Genomic DNA, 15,348 nt, shown 5'->3' on the forward strand with positions numbered 1-15,348 from the left:
TATGTACTTGTTTGAAAATTCATCTGAAGACAAATCGAAATTCGGCTGGATTTGTAAGTTTTGACCAGGGTTCTGTGATGTGTTGTTTGGCAGTGGTGCTCGATCTTGTAGGCGGGGAGTGGACTGTATTGGTGGTGGATGAAACTACGTTTAGTACACGAGACCACATAACGAGTGATGAACATGTATTTTAGCCTGCGAGTTAATGATCAGACGAGTGGTTTGACAAGAACCGTTCGTTGAAGAATTCCATGTTCAACTAAATTGGTTTTGTACATGTACACGGTGATATCGTTGCTAGACAATGTTGCTCCAAGGAAAAGGTTAGAATTTCCGGTGGGCCAGCAGCAGAGGCGTAAAAAGGATTTACGAGGGGGCACCAGCTTTCAGTGGGGACGTTTTTGTTGGCCTGTTTAATAATCATTCATCTTTTTTGAGGGGGGGGCATATCCCCCCTTGGCTAAGCCACAGAATCATTGTGGTCCCCTCCTTCCTCCATGTTGTGATTCAGTCCCATTTTCAAACGCATTAATCTGTGAAGACGTGCGTTAACTTACAGGGGCCGATCCAGGAATTTCTAAAGGGGGCGGGGGGCGGGGCGTGATCCCAGATTTTCCAAGGGGGGTGAACTAAAGAAGTACGGCGTGGGGTCGAGAGCCATTTTGGTTTCTAGGCGCTCTGTGGTTCCATTGCAGACAATATGACACCTCCATTTTTCTTCTCCATTTTTGGATGGGGGGGTGCGCCCCCACGCCCCGGGATAAGCTCTTTGCCTCCGTCGGCACTTCTACCTCTCCCCTGTGCTGCTGCTTCTTCTTCTTTTGAAACTCTAAGGTGCAGAAGTAATTCTTATTTTAAAAACCCAAAAGGTGCAAATGTCGTCAATCCAACTCGGTGATGGATTTGTTTCAGTGTACTTTATTTGTTGTCATAATTTATGGCCAACGCAGGGGGCCTATCCAATGGCGTAGCCACGGGAGGCCTGGGGCACGTGCCAGCCCCCCCAAAAAATGGATAAATGGATATTGAACAAGGCTAACAAAAACTTGCCCTCAAAAAAAGCACACCACTGAAAGCTGGTGCCCCCCATAAGATGCTGGTGCCCTCTTTGTGCCCCCCTTGTAAAATCCTAGCCACGCCACTGGGCCCGGTCTCCCCTAAATCCAAACAAACAGCAGGCATTGAGTTTCGTATTCCCAGGAATTGATATCTTCACTTCAGACAGGATAGACTGAGATTTAAAAGATTTGAAACTTTGCATGGTGGAGGCTAGACTTCGAGAACATATTTTGCAGGTACATCATGTGGGATCGATCTCTTTTGTAAGAGTGGTGATTCTTAGAGGCACCGGTGAGGGTGAGCTCGACATTCTCTCGAAACGTCGAGTTTACACTCACCTGTTCTCATCAGACTTAGAAGCCCCATACTTCCAGAAGAAGTCGACTTTACATGAGTACCTGCAAATCTACTGGCGGAATGCCCTTACTTTGTTACATGTATTGATTGAATGGCAATAGATAATAGATGACGTATAGGGCGGCTTGGACATTGCCAGTGCTGGTGCTGTGGGCTTGCTCCCCATCATCAACAATTGGTGCATTCATCTGTGACCCGAAGGGGCCCGTCCATTGTGCGCGGCAAATGGTCATCACATCGTATGCGAGAAGGATACATGTACGAGCAAATATACTTAATGGCTGCTGCCAAATGGAAGACTTCTGCTGATGACTATTTCTGACCATGCCTTCGGTCTAGATGATTTTTATCGGGAACCAAAAGGCAAGGAGAGGGTTTCCTTGCTCTTTTCCAGAACAAGGAATGACTTTGGCGGCAAAGACGAAACCTACCGCTAAATTCCCTATCAAGAGCCACAGAGTCTTTCTGGTTTTGTTATTTGGCGTCGTGGGTGTAGTCATGTATGCATCGACCATCCTAAAGACTCCAATCCGTAGCTTCACCAAGATGGCTGTTGAAACAACGTCAGAGGATAAGGGTTGCATAAGAAACGTGAGTAGGTCTATCAGGAAGGAGAACATCTCAAGAACCGATACCAACCAAACCAACACTGAGACGGAATCATTTACTCAGAGAAACACAAGCCATCATTGGTGTTCAGGTTGGCACAACTATAGCGGGAACATGACCAAGGAAAAGTACTTTTTAACAGCCGTAGTCTTGGTTCGTATTTATGCCAGTGACATCAACCACTTTACAACCAGAGAGTTAGTCCAGTGGTTGCAATATCTCACCTACGCGGGTGTTGAACATGTTTATGTTTACGACTCTTTCCTATACAAGAACGAATCTCAGAAAGAAAACCTGCAATGTTTCATCGAAAACGGCTACGTGACTTATGTTAACTGGAGCCACACAGCACGCGAGGATGTAACTCTGCGACCTAACGTAGCCCAGCAACCTGCTTACCAACACTGTCTCACTAATTACCGCCATCAATTTACTTGGCAGACGTCTGTTGATATCGACGAATACCCCTACTGCCCTAATGACCACGCCCCAGGATTCTTGAGCCGTGTTGTCAAGAAGACCAACAGCAAGCAGAAAGGGAAGCTCGGTGTGATTTATATGTCCAACTTTTTGTTTCTTGGCAAACCACTGAATGTCAAGGAGCACCCAATTCTAATTGACAGACAGTGGCGCCGCATCAGGAAGCCGTGGAGTTCTCAAACTGTGAAACCAGTGTACCTGTCGGAGGCGGTGAAAAGGCCTATGGTTCATAAGCCTCGGTTGCATAAGGGTTTCATGTCCGTCATATCAGATCCTAAAACACTAAGGATGAACCATTACCACGGGGAAAGACAGAAGGCTAAAACACAAGAAGATACTGGGATGAAGCCGGTCGTCTCTGCCTTGAAGGCGTGCCTAGAAGATTGCCAGCTGGGGTGCTGTTGATGGATTGGGACTGTGTTGAACGTACAATCACAACTAAAAGATCAAATCTGCAAACATAATCAAATGAAGATTTGTACATGGAATTTATACTCCTCTTAAACTGAGAAACGGAATTTCTATGAGAAATCAAAATGTACCGTCTGTCATGTTTTTGTGCATGTTTTGTATTCAAGATAGACAATGTAGATTACTGTAGGTAAAGTTGGGTTTATTTTTGTATTTATATTTTGCTTGGGTCACATTACTTTGCTTGTTAATTTTGTTTCCCGCTTCTAAAGATTTTGGACGTGCATATATGTTACGCGCATTACTCCAAAACTGATCAATTTTTTACAATTTCCAATTTTATTTGTTATAATTATTTCTGTCTAAGAATGAACATCAGATGTATAAAACTTTCAAGAGTACTCTATATTTAGCCTATCGATTTGACAAAAATCAATTGTTCTGTCTGACGTGCAGTTGTCAAAATTGTTTAAGTCCTTATAGGCCCTATTTTTTCAAATGTTTACCAGTCCTGCACCTATGTACTTCAGGGATACTTGGATAAGAATTTTTTTATAGAATAGAAATTACTATAACATGTATTTTCTGTTAGATATACAAAATGTATTGGTTTTAAGTTGTCTTTTTCCAGGTTATGTCTCCTGCTAACTGGTTGTAATAGAAAGTGCCATCTTAACTCGCATGTTTTATCCAATGTTAAGCTCGTTAGTTGGATGAAAGGGTATTTAATAACCATTTTATTTTACAGTGAACGATTTGCGTCCAGTAATTAACGATATAAAGAACTTGTATTGATGTTTCAACTTAATTCTTTCAAAATCTTTCTGTTATTAACTGTGTTTGCCACAGAAATGATTGAAAACCAGGGAAGACGTATGTAATATTCCTGGGCTATCCAACTACATGTACTCGTAGAGTGTGGTGGAAGTAAAGAAAAGTGCAAAGATGAAGAGACTGAGAACCCTTACTTCGAATTTCCTCGCCATTTGTTTGTACAGGACAATTGTACCTTTGTATGATAACAAGGATTTCAGAAGTGATGTAAACGATGTTGTCTTGCAAGGTGACCTTCCTCCACTTTTTCAAATTTTCAAATTTCGATGGGTCTATAGGGCAAATGATACCGAACGGAAATCTCGCTTCGATAGTGCTACACTCTTCTTATAAAGCCAAAACATGTACACCGACATGTACATGAATTGGATTGGCGCTTGTAATGTAGGCTTTTCCGCGTCAACGAATCAACTAAACGCTATACATGTACTATGATTTGCTCAACAGGAACACGTTAAGTGCACCCTCTATTAATGGTCCATGGTCAAGAATGCAGCGCTTCGTGTTTCAGTAATAATGAGTATGACCCCACAATACAAAAGGTGAAGGTGTTGGGGCAGTCTCATTCTCCGAGGTTATCCGAGCTGAAACTAAATTTAAAAAAATGTATCTTGTTAGGTGTATTATTTTAGGTGTGACTCGTTCACTTTTGGAGGACATTTCCTTCAGGGATGGTAGCCCTAAGTTCTGAAGGTTATCGCCATTTTGGAAAACAATGGGCAATACTCACTTGCAAAATAAAGCGCTTTTAAGCCCATTTTTATCAAAATTAAATTGAAGCTCAAGGTAGATCGGTCATCTGTGCCTCTTTTTTCAACAGTCCTTGAGTTCATGTGGGATCTGATAGAAAACTCGAGCGAGGTACGCATATTGTGATGGGGCCGAGTGTCATGAAGATTTGGGCCTCTTGACTGGCATGCAATCTTCGAGGTACTGTAAACTCTCATTTCTTTGAGCTTTGATCGGATGCGTTTTGTTGAACCCGTGATTTGGGGTAAGTACATGGAACCTATATCTGTCGATTATGCCACATATTTACAAAGAATTTCAAAGGGTTCATTATCACAAAAAATAATGGAACAGTCCTCGTCTTAACATTGAGACAAAAATGGACATAGCCTTTGTGTCAGAATACTCAAAATCGCAAGGTTTATATACGTCGCCTGTCTTAATTACAGATTTATGAACAACTTCGACGTAATGACAGAGTCAAACAAATAATGAACTTTTTATTTATCGTACATGTAATTTTCATGAGGGGATGAAAGGAACTAATTCTCCTCGGCGGCGTTGAGGTGATTGTTAACATGTTTGCAAACCTTTAACATTCTTGTTAAAAAGATAGACATTCCTGGCGTGTGAGAGATTATGGGTGTGGTCAGGATTTTCATTGGTCGGAGCGCGGCAAAGCGCGTCTGTATAAAACGTGCAGTGGACGACGTAGGCCGACTGCAGAGGTACGCATTATACAGCCACAGACTGGTAGAAGAAGGAGCTTAATTGAGACGTGTGTCTGGAGGAACTCAATTCTACAGACATTGGACTGTGAATTGTACAGACGAAAACATGGTTGAGTTACGGAGAATTTCCCGTGCCAGAGTCTTCCTTCTAGTGCTGAGCGCCAGCGTTGGAATTACTCTTTTGTGGCCGTACGTCCTGGAAAGATGGATCACCGATAAATTCGGGTCAACCGACAAATTAGCAACCTGCGAAAGAACACAGCCTGCTATTCGCAACATAGCACGCGATAGAAAGCACTGGTGGTGTTCTGGTCGCTTTGACCCAACCAATGGAATGAACAGCCACTTTAAACCACACAGCACATCCAAGCTGACAGAGAAGTACTTTCTAACTGCTGTGCTTGTAGTTCGCATCTTCGCCTCCGATACTAACCATCTCACAACCAGAGAGTTAGTCCAGTGGCTGCAGTATCTCAGCTACGCGGGTGTTGAACATGTTTATATTTACGACTCTTTCCTCTACAAGAACGAATCTCAGAAAGAAAACTTGCGATGTTTCATCGAAAATGGCTACGTGACTTATGTTGACTGGAGCTACAAAGCTGTACCAAACCCCATGAGTCGAGATGGCGCCACGCAGGTACCTGCCTATAATGATTGCTGGCAACAGTTTGGACAAGATTATGTCTGGCAGCTGGTCATGGATATCGACGAGTACCCTTACAGTTCCAAAGATCATCAGCAGGGATTTCTCAGCCGTGTCATCCAAAAACTTCTCCAAAATAATACTGGAGGTAAACCTATCGTTCAGATTACATTGCAGAATTACTTGTTTTTGGGTAAACCTATAAATGGCACGCAATACCCACTCCTGATTGAACGGTTTGGGCGGCGAAGCAGAAAACCCCTTCTAGGTCACAGTCATAGAACCAAGCATATCTATCTCTCCAAGGCTGTAGCTGGTGTGCAGGCTCACAACGCTTATCCTCGAAAAGGATTTATCAAGGTCGACCCAGATGCAGCATTACTGCGTATGAACCATTATCACGGGGACAGGCATAAGGAGCTGAATGGACCAAAACTTATGAATATGACACAAGTGGATTTGGGAATGAAGACGGCCGCCTCCGCCCTCCAAAAGTGCCAAGAACAGTGTTCATTGGGATGTTGCTAATCGACCAGCTTGTCACGCTATTCCCAATTACCCGGACCAATCACGCATGATTAACATCGGTCTCCAGCGAAAGTTCAACCAAAAGCGCAGGGAGGCCTACAAAATGGAACATAAAGTCTAGGAAAGGCTGACATTGTTAAAATGCTAAAATGTTAAAGCTTTCCTTTAGTAAAATTATTTCTCTAATTTAAATTTATTTCAAGAACGTATAGATTCTATAGAAGGAACATTTCACCGTGAATCGAAAAAAAATGATTCAAATAAAAGAAAACATTCTTTTCCTTTTTCTTGTTCTGCTCTTTTTCACTTCAAGTCGCAGGGCCTTGATCTTCGATGAGAGAATTAAACGTACGTCACGCAGCATTAGGTCTTAGTTTTTAAGCACTGAGGAAAGACAGCCTTGAAAAAAGACCCAACTTCACTCCAGCGTCTATCGACGATGATTAATTGATGTGATAGCTAGTATACAGAGTTGCTTAATTCGTGCACAAGGCATAATTAATATGACATCAATCGCTGCTCAAAAGGCATCAATTGAGACCAATCAATAACATGTATATGTACACTGGCGATTTATTATTGAACTTTGTTTCTATAAATTCCCTCTGACAACCAAATTGCCAATGTTACAAGCAATTTTGCGATAGGAGTTACATTAACTGTAAGTTCGATTTATATAGAGTCAAATATATAATTGTGATGACATCTTTATACATTCGTAAAACTATTTGATTTCATTTCCATTTGTATAGAGAACTACAATTGCGGAAACCGCTGAAAACTGACAAATCATGTCAAACTATTATAAAACAAGTAAGTTCTATTTTTTTTATCTTGCTGAACTAACTCAACTTTATTTTAATAAATATGTATAAATATATAGAAGTGAAAAAGAGACACTGTTTGTATGTTGGAAGTAATTAAAGCTATCGAGTTATTTGGTGTTACGACATTAAAGCGAAAAGTACACTTTTAAGTTTAACATCCCCTTGCTTTGGAAAGATCATATTAGTTCTCCGAGGTCAGGAGTAAAATGGATTTTTGGAATGCGTAAACATATCAGCCTTGTTGCCAGTCCCAAATGCTCCTATGGGGTTAGGGATTAGTGGGCTCACAGACAGAATGGATCCTTAACGCATTGCTTGCGTCTCATCAGAGAAATTTAATTATTTTAATTCAATTAGAAAATAGTATGATCGCGCAAACGATTTTACTCGAGCCTGCCCTGCATATACAGAGCCCTTGGCCCCTTACTCTCCAATTTCATCTTGATGGATAAGATCTATTTCACAGGAGGCTAGATTTCTTTTCAGTGAGAAAACAATTTTCAATTCTGAATGCATTTCCAAAGAATAAAACATTCGACTAATGCGGGATTTCGTGATTGTGGATTGCTGATATATTGCTGCTTTAGTTTATGGGTACTTTTGATCATTTTGATTTTTGTAAATTCCTCACGACCTGTCCCCCACATAGTGAGGTGTAAATGAGTACTGTCATGCCGTGCTTCTGTTCATGCGTCTCCACTTGCAGGAATAGGAACTGTCACATGACTCCAGCTATCTTGCAACATCCCAAAAAGCTCTTGATTAAGCGATCACCAGTAGATTTGGGGTCTATTGTACGATGTCTTATTCAGTACTGTGGAATCTTTGGGTCTTTTCATTATGTAGGGTAGTACATTACTTTGTTTGTGCTGCTTGAATATACCACAGCAATCCCAGCTCTTCAGCGCAAGCTTAAGTGTGACGTAATCTGTTGCATATTTATAAACCCTTCTTGTGAGCTCTTTGCGAGCGCATGAAGTGACATACATGCAGTTGTAAGACACCTCTTGAAATCACCCCTCGCTGTCTTTTACCTTCATTATTTTAGGGAAGTCTGATTTCTTCTTTGTGTTCACCTGGGTAAGGTCCAGACTGAAAGATGCCTCGAGATGTTACACCCTTGGTGGCGTGTGTATTGGTACGGTACTCGGCATGGCTCTCTTGGCAGGCAAGTAAGGTTGGTATACATGTATAAACACAATGTATGTATAGACAAGACCCGTGTGGCAACCCAGCTAGCTATTCTAAGCGCCACCCCTGGGTGCATTGCGAAGTGGCTGCTGTTAATTTTTAGATTTTCTCGTCATGAGATTGTTAGATTGATTAGTGATAGACGCTACTGCCGTCATTGTTTTGAAGCAGAAGTTGGTAGCAGCTTTTCCTCTTTTACTTCGTTATAATTAGCTGCTCCTGAAGTGCATTTCCAGCACTGCAAAAACCTGTGGTTCAAAGAAGACAGGAGGGTTTTGTTGAATTTGTATTGAGGTACGAAAGCCTGCGGGTCCATTGTTAAAATTCATTTCAACCAAGTGTCATTCTCCCTACATAATACTCACCCCGTGTTGCAATCATCGCAAGACGTACGGTATAATTATATAACGGGTTTTTAATATACGTTGCAATGGGCAAGGGCAAAACCCGTTATATAAATTAACATCTTCCCAACGCAAAAATACATCTTGAAAATAGTTCGCGGTCCCCGCTGCTTCACATTACTCGGACCAGCCAGCCGACCCCGGCAAGCTCGGTGGTCGAGTGGTTAAGATATCTGTATTAGTATTAAAGCAGGAGGAGGTCGTGGGTTCGAGTCCCACTCGAGTGAACTTGTGAGCTCTCGGACAAGCACTGAGCATGCAGAGCTTATTAAAATACGTTGGGTAAGGGCAAAACCCGTTATATAAATTAACATCTCCCCAACGCAAAAATACATCTTGAAAACACGACGTAAGGTGTCTATGTGATATTTTCATACATCTTGGGCTTCAACTGAAGAAATAATTTTTTTATTAAGTCAAAATCATTATAGGTTTTCCGTTACGCCCTACTAAGAAATGACTAACCAGGAGCAAAATAAAACTTAATTGTAAACATAATTTTGATGTTAGAGTATTTTAAAAGGGTCTCAACTATTTAGACCATTTACCAAGTTTAAGTCGACAAACTGAATTCAGAAGTTTGGACAACCAGTCTTCTAGGTATTTCACATTTTTTGTTAAGATCTTCAACTCAGTTTCAGTGGATCAGTTGTCCTAAACTTACAGTACTAGAGCTGATGGGATCGCAGTAAGGCCGGCCATAAGCTTGAACACGAACATGGGGTCATCTTCTACGGTAGCTTGGTAGATCGTACCGTAAATTGTAGGAGCTAAAAAAGCACCTAAACATTCTATGGCACTTGTTAATCCGAACACACTTCCTAAATTATCAGAAATGAATAACAAAAGAAACATGAAGAGACAAGTCATCTATGGTTTGACCATGTCAACTCTTGTGTATACATGTTGGCATTGTGGGTATGTATATAATGTGCATAAAGTTACCTTTTTCAACACTCATGTGGTCCAGTCGTCATTTCTGGTTTCGGTATTCTGATCGAGAAATGGATGTAAGCCTACTCACCCATGCTGCTTTTCTTGACTAATTTGGACAAGCTGGATGTTAGGATTGGGCCTGGTACCAGACGGAATGCACCGAAAACCGCCACTGAAATGAGCAGGACAGATCGTCAGACATGGATAAGTTATCTCATTAATGTGTGGCATAATGAACGTGAAGGTTTAGACTGTGGCCACTCCTCCTAAAAAGCTGATATAATTAACTGGACAAAAACGCGTGGTCTCCTCACGAACTTTTTGTAAAATGTGTGCGCCTTTGCACGGATTTGTGTGCATATAGAGAAAAATTTTGCATTTGCATTCGATTTATGCGTGATCGCCTGTCGGCAATAAAGCCTCATTTATTTTCTCAGATGAACTTGTTTCCGACACTCAAGACCCTGTTTTTGTTCCGCATTTTGTGAATACTTTTTATTGTTATTTTTTTTAGAGTTTCCCCCGTGAATTTCATAACGGCGAAATTACCAAGAAAGAGTCCAGCATCGGTCCTTGCATACACAGGAATGAGGGCGCTGGTAAACATGGACAGCAATCCAATTTGTATCAAACCATAATCATCGAACCATGTTTGCAAAATCTTTGCAACTACCGTCATGCCTAGCGGGAGGGAAGAAAAAGAAAAAAAAACAGAAACGGAAACGAATGGCAGAAGTGTACCAACATATGTATTCTTTTGTAGTAGATACACAGAGTCTAATTCTAAGGCAAGGATTCGGTAAGTCTTTACTATTGATACATGTTTATATATTTTTGGAACTTGTTCCTTTCTTGTATGTGGTTCAAAAGGCAATGAACACAGATCTGCTGATTTTTCTGCGAGGTGAGTGGGTGATTCAGACAATAATTTGTTACTACACAGTAAATTTTTGTCAGCATTAAAAAGCCCTGATAAATTCTTGCTAATTGTCTGAGATTATGAAATGAAACCTATTATTATTATTATGAAACCTATGTTTTTTCGTCAGGGCGTGCAACCATTCAGAAATATTCCCATACCTACCAATTATTATACCAGTTAGTTTTGCTGCAGAAAAGTAACCAATTAAAATAGGTGACCAGCAGAAGGGCTCCCCCAACATTACAATCTGCAACATGGCTAAGAAGAAAACGCCAAGATGGGTGTAGGCGAAAAAGGTGATGGCCTCAACGATGAGGACGCCATTCCATTCGCCCGTAGAGGGATTCCGGAATATAGCTAGTGTGTGCATGCATAGTGCGAGTAGGTGTGATGCCATTCCGCTGTCAGTGTCGATCTCGTCCGTTGATGTATTCTCCTGCACAGAACAGAATTCATGAAGTCGAAAAGCAAAAGAATTGGTTTAGATCTATACGCCTTGAGCAAAAGCACCCCCTCATGAGTTAAAGAGAGTCGTATTGGTTGGGAGTATTGGTTTTGTTGGAAGCGATGCGACTACAAAGCTTTCTTTTCCTAGTCGTTTGTGGATCAGCGATGCGCAGTTAGCCGGTGTGGACGGTAAATCTGTCCCCCGGTAAAACTATCCCGGGGGACAGAATTACCTCGGTAAAAGTGTCCCTGGCCTGGTAAATTGGTCCCCCTCCAGGTAACTCTGTCCCTTCTAGGTACTTTTGCCCCCCCCCGTTTTGCCAGACGTTTTGGCGTCAAAGTTGTAGTTTTCGTGTTGGGTTGATGAATTTTGACCACATGAAATGTAATTCGATTTTTTAGCCCTTCATAAAGCTATCCAAATGGGGGATATGAGGTTTAAAATCAACCGAGCTATGTTTCTTCACAAAATCGGAAATGGTAGCAATCCGTTTTCTGCAGACTTCTTGCATGCGTAGTAATTTTCAGTGGCGCGGCGCGGGAAGCTACATTCAAATGCCGTGCATTCAAGAAAAAGCATGGTGTCTGTTTAAACGCTTCGTGAAGGCAGTTGAAATAAAGTGATTCACAGTCTGGGTGATAGACTTGTTGCTTTCCAGATGGGACACATTTCCTGGGGGAGGGACAAAGTTACCGTTGAGCGAGGGAGGACAAATTTATCTGGAGGGGATAGATTTACCTAGGTAAATGTGTTCAACCTACACTTTCACCTGGGTGAGATCCGGTAAAAGTGTCCCAGGGGACATGTAAAAGTGTCTCAGGGGACACATGGGGGGGTAGTTTTACCGTTTACAAGGCCTCTGTTGCTAGGGAAATAGCACCCTTTTTGGTCTAGCCCGAGGCCCATTGTGATTGTTATAGTAGTAATTTTTGGCCGAGTTCGGGCGGCTTGTTCCCGTATGTTCACGAACAGCTCCATTTGTTCGTGGGTCGGCCGCTCGAACGCCGGGAACGAACAACCGGTTATTGCTTGTAGTTAGTAACAAGCAGCATGGCGGCATCCATGTAGAATACGTTATTCGAGAGTTTATGTTTGAATGGGCTGAATTCTTTTCTATATAAAGAGGAACATTCATGTCTGTGTTATGGAAAATAAATAATTTTAATTTTGCAAAACTTCTCCATGGTCTATGGCTTTTGGAGCCATCTCTCTACTTTTGCAGCTGTTCAAAAATCAAAATCTCACGAGTTTTTCCGTGTAGTGTTCCTGTAAATCCCTGACGAGAGGAGGTGGTGTGTGATCCTGTTCCGAGAACAGTGTTCTTGAGTCGTGTTCCCGCCGTTCGAGCGCGGGAACAAGAAACCCGTGTCAAGAACAGGCCGCCCGAACTCGACCAAAGATTTGTGTGTCTAACGTTGCTTCTTTAAAACACACTTTTATTTTGAATTGAAAACGATCGTGATGAGTGCATGCTGACTTCAATCTGTGAGCTGTTTCTAAAAGGACGACGTGATCGTCATTTCAAAACTTTGGGACGATTCTAGTTCTAAATTATACAAAATAAACCGCGCGGATTTTGTTCCAGAATACACAATCTTACCTCCACACTTGGCAGAAATAGGAACACAAACACTGTGGTCAATGCGCAAAATAGAAACAAGACTATGTACGTAATGGTGAATCCAGCGCCCTCTATCAGATAGCCGATGCCAATCTGTATGATTCCTTGAGCAGCGAAGTTAAACATGACCAAAGTCAACAGGTGTGATGAGCGCTCATGTTCTTCTGTTGTAGCACCCAAGTAGTTTAGCATCGTTGCTCCTTGAAGGAAAAAATTGCCACAGATGCCGAGAATGAAAGACGGTATCAGGGTAACCCATGGCGATAGAGTGAACTGGACAATAATGACATAGATTGCCATGTGAACCGTATAGCCAACGCACGGTAGAAGGGCAAACTTTCGTTTATTTGTGTTCATTAAATCCATGTTTGCTGCAGCAAGAAGTGTCACTATTAACGATGGAAGGTTCCCTAGGATACTAGTAACTGTCACAAATAGAGTTGTTCTCTCTTGGATTTCAACGTTGGCAGCAGCCGTTGAGTTGTTCTCGTAGGTGGTGTTCTGTGAGCTACACGGACCACCTTGTCCAGATGACGTCATCTTATTATCCCCTTCCATATAACCCAACTCGATAGTAACGAGATATTCTAATGCTTGCAGCGACACGATACAGGCCGCAGCAAATGAAATCCCACTCAGAAATGAGAAGATAAACAGCAGCAACTTGAGCGGGATCACGCGGGAGAGACTGGTATCCTTTTCCGCCATTTTCTGGAGACGAAAATTTACAATGTAAATATCACTTATAAATCATGCGCTTCAGAAAGGTTTGGGCTGCGAGGAGACGCATTTTACCTATGTCTGAGTACGTCAGCAAATTAGATTGAAAGATATCAAGACAGAAACAAGCAAATAAAACAGAAACGGTCGGCAGGTATAAGTGATATCTAAAGAAAATCTTAATGGATGGACGGAAAGACTAAAATGGTAACCGAGATCTAAGAGTCTAGGCTGTAGAAGATACGGTTGCAGTTGAACAAGACGATGAAACTAAAAATCACACGGGCCATACACTGAGATAATATGGACTAGAAATGAAAGAGAACGTAGATGCGTGATTTACTCACGAAAAACAGGACAACTTACTTCAGGACACCGGGTGAACTCACCCTGCCTTATGAGAGAGAGGACATCTGTGTGTCAAAATATATATCATTTGTACTCACCAAACAGGATTAGGCTCTGGAACACGCTGTCTGTCCCACGGAAGTCTGTACAATTCGAGCGTTGACTGCTTTAACCGGAACCTGCGCCTAGGTTCTTGTTAAAATAACCACCTCGCAATGTTATGGCATGAATACCGTGCCTTTCTGTCCCGTTTCGTACCCGCATAAAGTCTGAACCTCGGATGCTATGAATCAAAACCTTGAGCCGTGAATCAGTTTTGTTGCTGGTATGATTCCGGATTCCACTTTGTTCTCTATAGAAAATACCAGTATTGTAACACCCCCCCCCCAAAAAAAACACAAACGAAAACCGTGGATGAATTACCGATGGAAGCCCTCCGTGCACAACCATAAGCCATTCAAATGAAAACACCAGCTATGAGCATCGATTCATCTTCCTATAGCAAATAGTTATGGAATATCCTAACCGCAAAACCTTACTCCTCTACGCCATTGTCCGGCGAATCAGAATACCGAGTGCAGGTTGTATAAGGACACGTATAAATCAAAGATACTGCTCTAATCAGATAGTGATGAAAAAAATGGATTCCTTTTACAACAGACATGTGGAATCTCATATCGCTTTAATAGTCCTGTATAATGTCCCAAATGTCTTTAAACTTTTGAAATGTCTACTTTTTACACTTAGATTGTCCAGAAACAAGTATCAGTTTGCTTTCACAGAATAGGATACTCGTTGGATTAACGGTTGAGTCCCTGGACATGTGATCGCTGTCGATAAAATTGAAATGAGGAAGTAAATTGCCTGTTGTTACCGCATCACACGCCCCAGATAGCAATGCAGCGTTGTTCCGCATCACGTGACACCATGACACCATAAAACGATGCTTAGTTTAGATGCAAATGTATAGCGATTCCTGTACTCTTGCTAAAAGAGAAATCATATATAAAATATTTTAAACGTCAGACAAACAAGCTCTGATAACAAGGAAAAAAGTAAGTTGATGCATTTAACAATAATTACACGTGAAATAAAACTTTTGTCCTCCATATCAGTTTTAGAATGTTTTTTATATTTATAACAATTTTTTACATATATTCTGTGATTCTATATTTTTTACATATAGAGGAAATCAAAATAGTGCAAGGATATCTTTGTACAGGGGAATGCCAAGCCAGCATATTCATACAAGGTCGTTAAACAATTTTCAATTATTCAAAGCGAAATGTTGGGAAAATAAGTCACACTTTTCGTGCTACAAGTGTATAATATAAATGGGAATATCTTTTCTGATTAATGATTAATTGTTCCCTTGTTCCAAGTTGTTATTACTGAGCTGAGCAAAATTGAGACGATTGGCTTTTAGCTCTCTCCACTTTCTTCCGATAACAATCTAAGTGTTGGCAAGATGTTTGTACTTTTCTTAAATGATAACATAGGACCAAAAGACTTATTCGTAATATCTTCAAAACCTTTCAAACACAGTG

The 15,348-nt window shown here is 41.4% G+C and overlaps 2 protein-coding genes across 2 annotated transcripts; one reads left to right on the plus strand and one right to left on the minus strand.

The window, feature by feature from the left end:
- The first annotated feature begins 33 nt into the window (after nt 1-33).
- LOC147796377 (uncharacterized) lies at nt 34-3,883 on the plus strand. Its single transcript, XM_087147092.1, has one exon. The coding sequence runs from the start codon at nt 1,756-1,758 to the stop codon at nt 2,908-2,910; it is 1,155 nt and encodes a 384-aa protein (XP_087003218.1). The 5' UTR covers nt 34-1,755; the 3' UTR covers nt 2,911-3,883.
- A 3,056-nt stretch (nt 3,884-6,939) lies between these two features.
- Nucleotides 6,940-14,339, minus strand: LOC110984581 (lysosomal proton-coupled steroid conjugate and bile acid symporter SLC46A3-like). The gene is made up of 7 exons (XM_087147091.1): nt 13,900-14,339; nt 12,713-13,444; nt 10,827-11,100; nt 10,292-10,423; nt 9,831-9,914; nt 9,471-9,627; nt 6,940-8,650 (listed from the first exon to the last, which is right to left on the minus strand). Exons 2-7 carry the CDS (start codon nt 13,439-13,441, stop codon nt 8,557-8,559), a joined length of 1,470 nt encoding a protein of 489 aa, XP_087003217.1. The 5' UTR covers nt 13,442-13,444; nt 13,900-14,339; the 3' UTR covers nt 6,940-8,556.
- Nucleotides 14,340-15,348: the final 1,009 nt, after the last annotated feature.

The sequence above is a fragment of the Acanthaster planci genome, linkage group LG16 (genome assembly GCF_054643075.1).
Source record: "Acanthaster planci isolate LZ-2023a linkage group LG16, COTS_SCS, whole genome shotgun sequence".
Taxonomy (NCBI): domain Eukaryota; kingdom Metazoa; phylum Echinodermata; class Asteroidea; order Valvatida; family Acanthasteridae; genus Acanthaster; species Acanthaster planci.

Coding starts and splice junctions, on each gene's coding strand:
- LOC147796377 (XM_087147092.1), top strand. CDS start 1,756: ATGATTTTTATCGGGAACCAAAAGGCAAGGAGAGGGTTTCCTTGCTCT.
- LOC110984581 (XM_087147091.1), bottom strand. CDS start 13,441: ATGGCGGAAAAGGATACCAGTCTCTCCCGCGTGATCCCGCTCAAGTTG. Junction 11,101..12,712: donor TATTTCTGCCAAGTGTGGAG/GTAAGATTGTGT, acceptor TGTTCTGTGCAG/GAGAATACATCAACGGACGA. Junction 10,424..10,826: donor ACTAACTGGTATAATAATTG/GTAGGTATGGGA, acceptor CCCTCCCGCTAG/GCATGACGGTAGTTGCAAAG.